The 14,720-nt window shown below is 40.1% G+C and overlaps 1 protein-coding gene across 3 annotated transcripts; it reads right to left on the reverse strand.

Moving 5' to 3' along the window:
- Positions 1-401: 401 nt before the first annotated feature.
- On the reverse strand, positions 402-10,815 carry LOC128016117 (protein Wiz). 3 transcript variants are annotated; one of them, XM_052600516.1, is made up of 10 exons: positions 10,664-10,815; positions 9,739-9,863; positions 8,668-9,210; positions 7,827-8,483; positions 5,790-6,251; positions 4,744-5,049; positions 4,027-4,241; positions 2,758-3,013; positions 2,477-2,642; positions 402-1,451 (listed from the first exon to the last, which is right to left on the reverse strand). In XM_052600516.1, exons 2-10 carry the CDS (start codon positions 9,839-9,841, stop codon positions 1,283-1,285), a joined length of 2,877 nt encoding a protein of 958 aa, XP_052456476.1. In that variant the 5' UTR covers positions 9,842-9,863; positions 10,664-10,815; the 3' UTR covers positions 402-1,282. The 3 variants fall into 3 exon arrangements, with proteins under 3 accessions (XP_052456476.1, XP_052456473.1, XP_052456474.1); XM_052600513.1 differs by having other exon boundaries at positions 7,827-8,486; XM_052600514.1 differs by lacking the exon at positions 10,664-10,815 and adding an exon at positions 10,183-10,597 and having other exon boundaries at positions 7,827-8,486.
- Between the last annotated feature and the right edge of the window lie 3,905 nt (positions 10,816-14,720).

Consider the following 14,720-nt stretch of genomic DNA (forward strand, 5'->3'; position numbering starts at 1 on the left):
AACAGTCTGTTCCACAAGTGCTCATTTTCACCATCCACGTTTGCTCTCTGAAAGGATCCTTTATTCATGTAAGAGCTCTATAAAGTTGTCGGTCCATAAAAGTCCTCTCAGCACAGCTGGTTTGCACAGACTTCTCATTGCAAGAAATAGACCATACTCTTGGAACAGGAGGGTTTCATTTACACAGGAATATAACATTAGCAGACCTTAAGAGTTTAAAACAGCCACGAAGCAGAAAGGGAGAGCAGCTCTGGGAATAGCACGGTCTTATTATGTCTCTGACACAAGAGATACGAGTCATATGCTGAATTGATTGTGCTTAGAGTTCAACAGTGTTTTTAAGATGATGGCCACAAAAGCTTACTGCATAGTAGCCTAGAAATGACCATCCAAGCAATAAATAGATTCAAAGTCTTTTTTAATTGGTTATCAAATGCAGGTATACAAAGTTGTCTCAATACTGCAATTAATTAAATGGTTTTGCAAGGACTACAGCTTGTCATTGACAGTTTGATTCAAAACCTTGCAAAGCCTGAGACCAAGAAAAAATAAGAACCTCACATATCACATGAGAAATAATGTATATGGAAATCTATATGATTCTTCATATCTTAATATCTATTGTTGGAGTATAAAACAGCCTTCACTCCAATCAGACACTGGCACAGTGTTTTACAAAGACAAATACACAAGAACATGTAATAGAATAAAAAAAAACTCCTCAAAAACGTGTTAGTAAAAACAAGACATATTCAAGTTTCATTTAATGCTGGGATCACTTGAGAAGGCCTGCAGAGAAGAAGTGCTGGTTACTGCTTAAAACTGGAAAAATCCTGAAAATACACAGAAATTAAAATCTGTAGAAATCTCTTTTATTGGATTTTTTTTGGCATTGAAAAATCAGCCCATTCACTCACGAGAGAAGCACGGTCTTCAGAATTCTAAGCACCATAATAAAAAGTGAGAACAATAACTTCATCTCAAAGACCGAACGCTGGTCTACACAATTTTGTTCATAAAACAATAAAACCTTATTTAAAACTAAACACTTTAAGTACAATATAAAACAACAGGTTTGAAATCTTGTTAATCAAGAAAACTGGCAAAATGTGGCAACACATTATAAACAGTGAAATACAACAATGTAAAATACATTCAAATCCACTGGACAACACTTGACCGGTAAGAAATGCCATGGTCAACAAAGCTAAGCATGTCTTTAAAAAGTCAGAGTAGTGCAATTGCATAATTTTTACAAGAAAGACCACAGCAGAAAGAGCATTTAGACAGCCTGAGGGCCAACGAGCAGCGGTGCTTCACTGTGACTGAGAGGAGGCTGAGATGATGAGCTTGAGACTGAATCCTTCTTCAGCTTGAGGATGTGCTGCTGTAGGTGCATGACCCAATCCTCCTGAATGGAGAGCGGCCCTCGGAAAATCTCCTCACAAAACCTATCAATGCACAGATGATTGATCACTCTTCTACTCTTCAATGAATGCAATATGACACCACTTTTACATCCTTAAATGCCAAGAGCACAGGCACTGCTGTAAACTTTATAAAAGCTTATAGATTAGTAAAATGAAAAAAATATTTTTTTTTTCTTTCTTTTTTTTAGTACTGCCCTTCAGAAGCATGTTCGATACTTGTTTCCTACAAGACAAATCACTGTACTCAAAAAATAGTTTGTATTAGTTGTGTACGAGTCCTTCAATTGTCCTCTGATTGAAAAGATGGATCTCAATCACATACCATCACTGTTGAAAAGGGTTCAAATATGCAGAAGATGCTGGAAAAGCTAAGAATGTGCAGGATCTGAAGGATGTTTTTTGAAGGAAAGTGGGCAGCTAAACTGCTCGGGACATATAAGGGATTTATGAACTTTTACCAAAAAACTGTTTAAACTGTTATAAAAAATAAAAATCACAAAAGGTATTTTGAAGAATGTTGGTGACCAAACTGTTGACAGTAGCCATGGACTTGACAATTATAGCTAGTGTTAATAGTTTGGTTACCAAAAGCTTTTTTATCATCAACAGAAGAAAAAATAATACAGGTGTAGGATAAGTGAATATGTAATTGAGTAAATATCCCTTATATTTATAAATACATATTTTTATGGGTATGTGCACGGTCAAACATAAGCCAAACAAAACATAGTGCGCATTAACATAGACAGTCAACACGTGCACTAGAAAGATTCATCTTTGTCCAGCATCTGTGTTTTGCATGATATAAATGTCTGGACTCTTTAAACTACAGTTATGAATTCTGTGCATATTGTGAGGCACTGTATGCATCCACTGGCATACACTTAATACCAAAGCATACTTTGGGCTTCAATGTCTAAATGTTTGCAAACCCCTGACCTACAAAATCCTGAGGTGTAGACAGCAGAGTGGAACTGGATCAGGAGTCAGGACCTGATTGAAGCTGCTTCTCTCTGAGCAAAATCTGATTAGTGGTTTGAACTCACCTGCACTTAAGGGAGTACATTTTTCCTACTATTTTTACTAGGCTGGTCTCTGGTGGTCTTGGCACCAAGGATGGAATGTTTCCAGCCCGAGAAGGCTTTGAAAGTTCCGTTTTCCCAGATACACTCTCAGAGTGAGACAAATGCTTTGGAGGACGCCGTTCACAGCCTAAAACAAGGACAGTGATTCTTACTATACATATTAATGTTCTTCATTGGTTTAAAATCAGTTAATACTAATGTGAAGCTTTTGTTCAAACAAGAAATCCATATGTAGGCCTTACCTCGAGGTGAACGAACGTTCAGTTCACTGTGGGCTGTGGGGCTCTGGATCAGGCTGTTAGAGGATCGTTCAACTGATAAAGGCCGTTTCTTGTGTGATGAGGAGGAGTGGCTCATCCCTGCTTTGCCCTCTCTAGTTGCTTTGGAAAACTGGGATACCTGCAGCCGAGCTACAGAGTCTCGAGCAGCTGATGAACCTTTGTGAGGAAGACGGATGGACTCAGAGTTGGAGGAAGAGTATGGAGTTCTTCTAGAGGCCTACAACAGAGGGAGACAAAGAAACATTTTGTGAATATCAACGATACAAGAAGTTGCTGACAACTCTGTTTATATGAATTTTATAAAGAAAAACAAATACTGCAAAATAAAACAAAATAATCAGTATTTTTGTAGTAACAGTAGGATCAGTATTTTCCAGAAAAATAATAAATAAATCTCAACATCCTTAGTAAATGCTTTAAGAAATGCTTCAAAATTCACATTTATTTAATTTATATTTATTTCAGTTTTTTTAATAATTGTTTTTAAAGATATGTAACCATAATTATTACTGGTGTAAAAATTGTTTTGCCTATTCCCCATATCTTACACACTGCATTTTGTTGATAAATATGAATACGTATTCTTACTGAAAAACCACTGCTGCACAAAAACTAAAACTTTATCTTTTTTATTTGAAAGTGCAAGCTTATGCAAGTAACACACTTTTGTCTGAAAATATTTGTTTTGATTATTTGTTAAAATAAATAACAAGGTTTCATACAATATGTTCAAATAATATTCTCTACGAAAAAAAAAAAAAAAAACGTATATTTTGCATAATTGTTTTGGTGTGGTTCATGTGCAGTTAAGAATTTCAAAGAATTTCTCAGTTTTAGTAATAATATGGTAATTCAATTCAAATTTTCACTCATTGACGAGAAGCTGCTGATCAGATACAATATGGTTTGAGTTGAAAAATATGAAGTTATGACTGTTACATAAAAACATTTTTCAGGTCCAAACGAGCCTGGAATGTGAAAACAGTGTAGAGATTTTGAATGCATTATTTGAGATAAAGTTTACATATACCCGAAAAGTAAAATGAGCTAAGATATTAACATTTTATTATAAATCTTGTTTAATATATCTTACACATTTTTCATGTTTTAAGTGTAATTCTAGCAAACTTTAGTGAAGTTTATGCTTCTAACAATTCAGAACACTTTCCTAAAAAAAATAAGAAAAACATATTTAAATGATATTAAGCCGACAGTTTCATCTGGAATCACCTTCTTAACAAGAGGCAAATGCCCCCTCATGTAGCTTTTCTGGAGCTCTGCTACCTTCCCCGGCTCACTCTTCATCCAGGCCGCCAGGGTCTCAATAGGAGAGCCGATGACCTTCCAATCCACTCTCTGCTGCCTCAGGTGGGCTCTTGCGTGGCTGGCCAGTGCCTTTCGATTCTCAAAATCAAAGCCGCAGAGTTCACAGGTGGCATTGCAGCCTTCAGCAGAAAGAGTAGAGAGTGAAGAACACAAGACATCAAAGTAGACACTGCACCAACTTTCAGAATAACGTTTAGATGGAGTCAGCTTTGGTCAGTTTGCCCTTATTCTGCCTATATGTAAAATCAAATACAAATGGACTTTTAATAATTGAGAAATGCACTTATAAACCATCTGCAAAAGCCTGATATACCATATTTGATACATTTTAACCTTGATCATTTTTTTCTGAAAGGTATTCTGAAGCCTAGTGTTTATCTTGAAATATTACAAATGGTTATTTTAGGTCTCCTTTATAAAAACCATTAAAGATTTCACAAGGTGGACATGTTTAGAATTATAGTAAAAGGTTTTTTACTTGATAAAGTATAAACTAACAGATGACAAGCATTTTCAGCAAAGCTTTGATCATGTTAATAATTTAGAGGGCTTAAAAAATATGATCACTGGTGCAGATCAAGTTTTTGTGCATTTTTGGGAGGTTATAAATCGTGCATGTACCTGTAGTCATGCTGTCTGAGGCAGGTCTCTCTTTTTCCCCAGGTGACAGAGATGACGTCTGAGGTGAGGATGGTTTTTTCCACTGCCATGCAGGTTCAGATTTGATTTGGGATGCCCGCTCAGTGCCCTCCCTCCTCATGAGCTCATACAGGGCTTCTATGGGTGGGACTTTCAGGGACCACCTTGCTCCCAGCTGCCGTAAGTGACCACGTGCGTGACAGGACAGGGCTTTACGAGTATCAAACATCTCGCCACAGTAATCGCAGCATACAAACGGTTTGGGCTCCTGCTTCTCGGGCTTTGGGGCTGTGAAAAGCAGACAGAAGTCATCATAAACAGAAGTGATAGTTACAGTTTCTGCAGGTTTTATGAAGGTACGTTTAAGACTTTTTAAAGACAATACTGCTTTCTTGCAATCTATGCTAAAATGTTACTGCATCAGGTACAATTACGTACTTATTGTTGTTTTTCAAACTTTAATTTCTTAAATGTATACCTTTAATTCAATTATAAATTAATAGCACACCTAAGGTTGAAAAATCTACAGAAAGTTTAAATATGTGACCCTGGACCACAAAGCCAGTCTTAAGATGCTGGGATATATTTATAGCAATAGCCAAAAAAAGAAAAAAAGAAAAGAAAAACATTGTATGTGTCAAAATTATAGATTTTTCTTTTATGCCAAAAATCATTAGGATATTAAGTAAAGATCATGGTCCATGAAGATATTTTGTAAATTTCTTACTGTAAATATATCAAAACATAATTTTTGATTAGTAATATGCATTGCTAATGATTCATTTGGACAAATTCAAAGGAGTTTTTCTCAGTATTTAGATTTTTTTGCACCCTCAGATTCCAGTTTTTCAAATAGTTTTTTCTCGGCCAAATATTTTCAGATTATGATAAACCATACATCAATGGAAACACTTAAGACTGGTTTTTAAGTATCTAATCCACATATTACCTGGCGTCAGCTGAATTAACTGCAAGAATTTGTGGAGATGATAAAAAGAAGAACAGAAGTAACACTAATTTTTACTCACCAATCACAGGCGATCTAACGATGCTGGAATCAGATAGAGGTGACAAAGCGCTGGTGGGAGTGCTTTGTGGCTTAGGAGACTCTATGATAGAGATATCAACTTCCACAGGCTCATCCTTTGGTTTTGGGATCACAGTCCTGAAGCCTTTCTTGGCCTTTGGAACTTTTTGAGGAACAGGAAGAGGAGAGGAAGGCTGGGTAATGGGTTTAGGGGATGAGAGGAGAGGGGGTGCAGGAGGGGATACAAGTGGGGTCAGCGAGGGTAGAGACGGGGGACTGAGACATCCCACAGAACTACCACGCTGGGCCATGACCTCTCGCAGAGTAGCTAAGGGAGACCCGTGGATGGACCACTCGGTGATGCCCATCTGACGCAGGTGATAGCGGGCATGACTGGCCAGGCTCTGACTCTTCTTAAACTTCTCGTGACAGAACTCACAGCTGACATCTTTAGATGACTCGCCTTTGTTATAAAAAAAAGAAAAAAGTATGTCAGGAGGACCCATTTTTTGTATCTGATTTGATAGTTAAAGACTGACCAAAGACAGTTGGTTTGTTGGTTATTTGATGTAAAATCAGGCCTTAATGACCACTGTGATGAAACTTAAGGTTAACTGTATATTGGATGTATATTAGACACAATACTGTTCAACAGAGGTTGGTAAGATTTTTCTCTGTTAAAACGACTTTTAGAACCAAGTTCCCACACTTTTTTTGACTAATGACTTTCCTGATTTTCTTGACTGGAAAGACTTTTTAAGATTTAAGACAGCATTCAAAAAGACTTTGCAAAAATATTCATATTTACCATAGATTAAGTAATTTCAATTACTTAATAATTTCATACTTTTAAAATGCCCTGTTTTCCTTGTTTTCCATAACTGTGTTTTCATATAAATGATCATAAACCCCTAGGTCCACACAAATTCAAGGTACCGTATTTTTCGGTCTATAAGTCGCACCAGTCCAAAAATACGTCACGCACTGGACTATAAGTCGCATTCATTTAGAACCAAGAACCAAGAGAAAACATTACTGTCTCCAGCTGGAGAGGGCACTCTATGCTGCTCAGTGATAGACTACAGGAGCACTGAGCAGTATAGAGCGTCCTCTCGCGGCTGTAGACGGTAATGTTTTCTCTTGGTTCATTTCCCTCGGTTCATGTCAAATTAATTTTGATAAGTCGCACCTGACTAAAAAAGTCGCTGGACCAGCCAAACTATGAAAAAAAGTGTGACTTATAGACGGTTTCAACGGCATCAACATAAACAAACGTTAATGCGCGTGAGCGCTTTTGTGGACCTAACTTAACTTCCGGTAGACTCCAAATAGAATCAATAACAACAGCCAAGTCCCTCTAGAGTAGATATTTTTTGATAACAAACAAAATATGTTTGCTGCGTGGATCAGGCGGACTTTATGAAAATGCAAATTCATTCTTTGCCAGCAGGAGATGTTTTAAAGCATACACAAAGCGCGAGAAATAGAGGTTTCCCCAGTAACAGCTGTAAACGAAGCAGAGCTGGTACGATTACACGCGGCTTTATCAGGCATATAACATGCAAGCCCTCCTTCAGAAATACAGCGATATAAAAACACCCGTGCCTCGTTTTGATATTTAAACATAAATGTAAGGAATTATTATTATTATTAAACGTGCAGTACGTTACGTAATGTTACGTTACTCGTGTTCATTTAACGAAGACTTTTTGAAAATCGATCAGTTTTAAAATTGTGGCGAGTCTCCAAAAATAAATAAATGTATAGGAAACACATCCCGCAGCAAAACCACCTAAGCCCAACTTCAGTTTACTCATCACCTTGGCTTTAACTGCGTTTGTAGAAGGCACTGCAGCCAGACCGATATACACAACACAGACCGGAAGTTAACTTAGGTCCAGGCGCGTGCGCCCGATGAAACCATCTATAGTCCGGAAAATATGGTATTCAAACATTCTTCAAAACTAAAATTAAACGAATAAAGTCAATAATTGCAATTTTCCCCTCGAAGAGGGTGATTTAAATTCTGCTTGTTTACCAAGGGGCGAGCTTGCCGAAACATCTGTAGAAATCTTCTGCTTCTTCACCGAGGGAGGTGTTTTCAATTCTGTTTTCTCGCCGAAAGGCAATTCCTCTGAAACATCTGTAGAAATCTTCTGCTTTTTGTTTGGGGGAGACGATATCAATTCTGAGGGAGGTGATTTCAATTCTATTTGGCTACTGAGTGACATGTTCCCTGAAACATCAAGTGAAACCTTGTGCTTTTTGGCTGAAGGAGGGGATTTAAACTCTACTTTGTCGCTGAGGGGCAAGTTTCTTGCAAAGTCATGAGAAATAATCTTCTTTTTGCTAGAGGGAGGTGTTAGAGGAATGGATGTCAGCCCATTAAATGACAGAGGAGTAAGACGGGGATTTTTGCTGATGGCTGACGAGGTGGAAGGAGTGGAGGAAGGTGATGTGTATTCCTCAAAACCCGGGCCTTCCAGCTGCCAAGCACTGGCCTTTTCCTTGAAGTCTTCGCTCTGAATAAATTCATGAAGCAAGTCTATGGGAGCACCTTTAGAGTCCAAATTCACACCAAACTGCCGCAGGTGGGCCCGTGCATGGCTGGAGAGACCTTTACGGGTCTCATACCACGCTCCACATAATTCACATACATGGACGTCATCCCTCACTGTAGAATTCATCATAGTTTCTGCTGAAAAAGCACAAAACACATTTAAAAATTAGCTGGAATGTTACAAGCAAAGAACTGCTTCATCATTTTAACTAGCTTGCTTTATAAAGTGGTAAAATTAGCTGGTCAAAGTTTTTTTTTAATATATTTTTTATGTATCCTACTTCCAAGCCACATACCAAAACATTTTTAATATGGTTACCTAAATTGAGTGGGGCATCTGTTTCCTGAGGGGCCCAGAGGGGCTTGGCTGAGGCCAGTGAGAGGGAGGTAGACGGACTGCCATCACTGAGCCTGAATTCCACATCCTTACGAAGAGACAGAGCTGAAGATGGAGTGGACACTGTAGTCTTCTTTGAAGATGCTTTACGAGGCTTCCCTACAGCGAAAGGTGAAGAAGAGCGACCGGATGCTGCTGATCCCTTTACAGCAATGGGGGAAGACGAGGAAAGGGCATATTTTTTCTTTACAAGGTTGGATATTTTAATCTTCAGTTTGGGCCCAGAGTCCTTTTTTTTGAGCTTGGGGGACTTTGTTTTGTATTTTTTAACAGGGCTGAGCTGTTTTTTGAGCTTGGGTAGAGTTCCACCTCTTTCTTTCATTAGCTGGTACAGGAGGTCTATAGGAGCTCCACTGCTTTCGGACACAGCCACTCCCAGCTGCCTGAGATGATACCGTGCATGACTGGAAAGACCTCGCCTGGATTCAAAACTGCTCCCACAAAACTCACAACTATGGTTGCCTACTGTTAAAAAAAAAATAATAATAATATTGCATATTGTTATGATGCCTGTTTTTCCTAAAGAAAATGCATTGTGTTTTCTAGACTGTAATATAAAGTAATTACTGCTGATTAAAAAATTAAGTGTCAGTGATTTTAAAGGAATAATTCACCCTAGAATAAAAGTTCAATTCCTCATGTTTTTAGTATAACATGAGGTTTAATACAGACAGCATATAAAAAAGGCCTCATACAATAAATGACTGATGATCACATACTACATAGACTTCCAGGTTATTCTAAACACAACAAAATAACAAAGAAACACAGATGCATGGTGAATGAGAACAATGTGTTCTAAAAACACTCCAGACGTCAAACATGTTTGATATCCTGCAGATAATTATACACTATGCGACTTTCTGTTAAATCTGTCAGTACTGCTCAGTATCTGCACACTGGCTGACTTTCTAAAATGAGGCAAAAGCCGAGTTGTGTATTCTAGCCCTTAAGCACAGTTTATCATCTAAACTCTGTCTTTGGTATATTTACAGTCAGCGTCATCCAGGTCTTTATCCAAGCCTTCCTCCAGACACTCTTTTGAAACAGTGTCAGTGTTTGTCTTCTTTTCTGTGTCTGGTGCGGTCTTCTCCATGGCTGGAAACTCCTCCTGGCACCTAGACAAACATGATAAGTTTAGACTAGTTCCTTCAAAAAAATCCAACTTACCTAAAATAAAAAAAACTTTTCGCATACAGATTAAATATTCTTTATTAAAAATTAAATGTAGAGATGTAGTTACCTATTTACATTAACCATGGTTACCAAAATAGTAACTACAAATATAACTTCATTAAATAGTATTACACAAGTAACATTTATTAGTAAATTTGTATTACCCATAAGATCACAGTTAGAAAAAAAAAACAAAATAAATCAAAATTAAAAAAAGACTCTAAATGCTTCTTACGCTGCTTGAAATAATCATGTATTCACCTTTATTATTTTATTATTATGATGATGATTTTAAAGTAGCAACTACAGTATGAGGTTTTTTTTTTATCAGGAAGTATAGCGATTGTTTTTTTAAAAAAAGGTATTGTTTACATCTCACTGTACAACTGACAAGCGATTCGTTTACTTCTATCGTTAAACATTTCTCATTCTATTAAAAAACTTGGCTACATGAATCCATGCATAATCATTTATTTTAACGAGTATCACTACTGGACTCTATAATGCTGTGCGGTGATATGGACCAAAAACAGACTTCTCATCTCGGATCATTTCGTGCATCAGTTCCAACCATTTAACACAACGCACATACAGCTAGCACAAGCTAATTATTTATCATCCAGTGCAATTCGATTAGAGGTTTTCTCAGCGTGGAAAACGCAATGAACATATGACCTGTTCGGCAACACGTACCAAACCAGATTTAATACAAAATGTTGACGCACATAATACTCAAAATTACCTTTAAGCGACGAGGCTTCTATTTACAGCAGGGGAAGGCAGGCATTTTAATCAAACCAGCACAGTCGAGCTGCCATAAACCAGGCAAAGTCAATCGATAGCTCATTTAGAAAACACCACAGATTGTGCGGTTTTGCATAGTATCGTCATATCACTGGCTTTTAAACTGGAGATTCATTTAACATTCTTATGTTAAATTTGAAGATTTGAAGATTAAAGTGTATGTGAAGTGTATGTGAAGGTACAGTTTAGCTGCAGGTGAACCAGGGTAAACAGTATAACAGATTTTCTTGTATTTCAGGTTCATGTTGAAACACTTTTTGCGCATTCAGTGCTTTGCTGCTGCAATTATGTAATGTCTTTACCCGTTGCAAATAATATATATTTTTTCATTGGTGTGACCAAAAATATTATATAAATGTTATATAGGCAACACAAAGGGCTTTGTAAATGATGAAAAACACTGGATACATTTTAAAATAACCGTAAGTAGTAAGTAGTATTTTTTCTAAAATGTGTATAGTGCTGCTTTTTCCAGAAGTTGGTTATCTGTTTTCTAGTTTACACTGTCAGTGACTTTGTGGCAGGATGTTTGTTGCCACTAGTCAGTGTTCCAAGTAATTTAGCATCATGCTTGCAGTTGTAGCACAGTTGAATGTGTAACATCTCGGTTATGTATGTAACCACGGTTCCCCCGAATAGGGAACGAGATGCTGCGGTGACGTCACCGTATGGGAACACCCCTCGGTGTGACTAATGTCTGAAGCCCTATACCATCCTGCCAATCCTATTAGCCAAATAGCGCTTGGCACCACCCCACGCATGTGTATGCATTATATACCTGGGTATATACCAGATTTCATGAACTGAAGAAGAAGAATGCTATCAAGGTATGGAACGGCCGGGACCGTAGCATCTCGTTCCCTATTCAGGGAACCGTGGTTACATACGTAACCGAGATGTTCCCTTTCATAGGTCACTTCGATGCTGCGGTGACGTCACCTAATGGGAACCCTATACCATAACGCCTGACGTACCTGATAGCTGGGATCCAAGGAAGCATCTGCTCAAGCGGAGAGAACCCGGGAGCCAGGAGCCATCGTCACATCGAGACTGTAAAACTTGATAAAAGTGCTCAGTGAGGACCATCTTGCCGCAGCACAGATATCATCCATAGAAGATCCACTGAGAAAAGCTTGTGAAGAAGCCACTGCTCTCGTGGAATGAGCTCTAACTCCTAAGGGCAAAGCGAGTCCGCGTGCCTCATAGGCTAAAGATATTGCCTCCACCAGCCAATGGGACATGCGCTGTTTTGTGACAGCATGGCCTTTATTCTTATGTCCGAAACAGACAAACAGCTGGTCAGACTCAAGCCATGGGGCTGTTAGGTTAACATAAGTCTTTAGCGCTCTGACAGGGCAAAGACTCAGATCTCCTGACTCCGCCTCTGCAGGGGGTAAGGCCTCCAAGACCACTTGTTGAAAACGAAAAGGGTTAGAAGCGACCTTAGGGACATAATTAGGCCTCGGTCGCAGCAATACCTTCACAGAGCCTGGTGCAAATTCCATGCACGAGGGTGAAAAAGAAAGAGCCTGTAAATCCCCAACTCTCTTGAGGGATGATAAAGCCAAAAGAAGAACTGTCTTTAGAGTCAGGATTTTATCCGGTATAGTTTCCAAGGGTTCAAATGGATGCCCTGATAAACTTTGCAACACAATGGATAAATCCCATGAAGGAATTCGCACAGGGCGGAAAGGCCTCAGCCGTCGCACACCCTGTATAAAACGAGAAACCAGCAGATGACGGCCCACTGAAGCACCATCTATATATACATGGTAAGCTGAAATGGCTGCCACGTAAACTTTCAGAGTGGCTGGCATTACTCCGTCGGAGAAACGGTACTGAAGGAACTCTTGTACTGAAGCCACTGGGCAGTAAACTGGATCCATATTACAAATTCCACACCAGGTCGTAAACAGTTTCCATTTGAAAGCATACAAGCATCTCGTAGAAGCTGCTCTAGAATTCATTATAGTCTCGGTGGTTTCAACAGAAAGAGCGGGACATACTAACTCGCCCCGCTGAGAGGCCACGCCCACAGCCTCCATAGATCTGGCCTTGGGTGCCAAATCATTCCCTGTGCTTGCGATAGTAGATCCTGCTTGAGGGGAATCTCCCATGGAGAGCCTGCTAACAGACTGATCAGGTCCTCAAACCACAGCTGTGTGGGCCACCACGGAGCCACCAGCAGCAGCTGCTCCACTCTGTCCAGCTGTATCCTGGATAACACCGCTGGAATTAGATGAATCGGGGGAAAAGCATACAAGCTGGTTCTTGGCCAGTTGTGAGCTAACGCATCCAAGCCTTGGGGCGATGGAGGGCATAGGGAGAACCCCAGTGGCCAATGCGTAGTCATGCTCGACACGAATAAGTCCATACTAGCTTCTCCAAAAATCTGCCGTAATAGGCTCACCGTTTGCGGGTGCAGCCTCCATTCCCCCTGCTCCAGAGTCTGCCTGGATAGCAAATCCGCGCTGAAGTTTAAACGTCCGGGAACCTGAACCGCTCTGATCGACAGAAATCTGTTCTGAGACCAAAGAAGAATATTTCTCGCCAGCCTGCACAGGGGGCGAGAGCGTAATCCTCCTTGGTGATTCAGATACGATACAACCGCAACATTGTCTGACCTGAGCAGTACATGACGGCCGATCAGCAGATTCGAGAAGTACTGGAGAGTTAGAAAAACCGTCATTAATTCCAACTTGTTTATATGCTAACTGTGTTGTGTCGCTGTCCGCACTCCATGAGCTGGGCGCCTTTGACAAACAGCTCCCCAAACGGTCAAAGACGCGTCCGTCGTGACAGTCTCTCGGGATGCACAAATCCCCAGCCGAACTCCGGCTAGAAGGAATTCGGTTGACATCCACTGTTTTATTGACGTAACACACCTCCGTGTCAACAAAATCGTCCGATGCGGAAGACAACTGGGTGAAATGTTCCGACTTTTCGTCCACCACTGAAAAGGGCGCATGTGAAGTAATCCCAGACGGATTACAGAGGATGCCGCTGCCATTAGACCTAAAAGTCTGAGGCACAAACTCACTGTCACTGTGCGACCCACTTTGAAGCGACGCACGCATGACTCGATAGACTGAGCGCGCGGGAGAGATAGTTCCGCTGTCATCGCACGAGAGTCCAAGTCTATTCCCAGAAAGGTTTCCATTGAGAGGGAATTAAAACACTCTTCTGGAAATTCGTGCATAAGCCCAGGCTGTTTAGATGATTCAACACAAGATCCCTGTGAGAGTGTGCTTGAGTCTGCAATTGTGCTAACACCAGCCAATCATCTAAGTAGTTCAACACGCGAACGCCCTGGAGCCGCAATGGGGCCAGAGCTGTGTCCATGCATTTTGAAAAAGTATGGGGAGCCAGAGCTAAGCCAAAGAGAAGAACACGGTATCGATACGATTTGCCCTCTAAAGTGAATCTGAGGAACTTCCTGTGTCTCTTGATGATCTGAATATGAAAATATGCATCCTTCAGATCGATCGTGACAAACCAGCTGTTTGGTTGAATCTGAGACAAAATAGACTTTACAGTTAACATCTTGAATTTGCTCGTCCTGAGTGCAAGATTCAAACGGCGTAAATCCAGAATTGGTCACAACCTGCCGTCTTTTTTTGGTACAACAAAATAGCGGCTGTAAAAACCTGACTCCATCTGAGAGGGGTGTACTTCCTCTATAGCCCCTTTGCTCAGCAGAGTTGATATCTCCTGTCACAGCACCGCTATTTCCTTTGGCTTCACGACCGTGGGAAGAATTCTGTGGAAAGGAGGCGGGCCTTTTCGAAACTGAATGGTGTATCCGTGACGAATTGTGCGTAACACCCATTGTGAGATGCCGGGCAATACCTGTGAAGGTATTGCTGCGACAGGATTTTATCCGGTATAGTTTCCAAGGGTTCAAATGGATGCCCTGATAAACTTTGCAACACAATGGATAAATCCCATGAAGGAATTCGCACAGGGCGGAAAGGCCTCAGCCGTCGCACACCCTG

Source organism: Carassius gibelio, chromosome A6 (genome assembly GCF_023724105.1).
Source record: "Carassius gibelio isolate Cgi1373 ecotype wild population from Czech Republic chromosome A6, carGib1.2-hapl.c, whole genome shotgun sequence".
Classification (NCBI taxonomy): domain Eukaryota; kingdom Metazoa; phylum Chordata; class Actinopteri; order Cypriniformes; family Cyprinidae; genus Carassius; species Carassius gibelio.

What these genes read in the sequence shown, in the direction of transcription:
- LOC128016117 (XM_052600513.1), bottom strand. Translation starts at nt 9,841, where the DNA reads ATGGAGAAGACCGCACCAGACACAGAAAAGAAGACAAACACTGACACT. An exon ending in CTCAGACAGCATGACTACAG is followed by an intron (nt 4,242 to 4,743) that starts GTACATGCACGA and finishes TTTCTGCTGAAG; the next exon opens with GCTGCAATGCCACCTGTGAA. An exon ending in ATGTACTCCCTTAAGTGCAG is followed by an intron (nt 1,452 to 2,476) that starts GTGAGTTCAAAC and finishes GTGCATTGATAG; the next exon opens with GTTTTGTGAGGAGATTTTCC.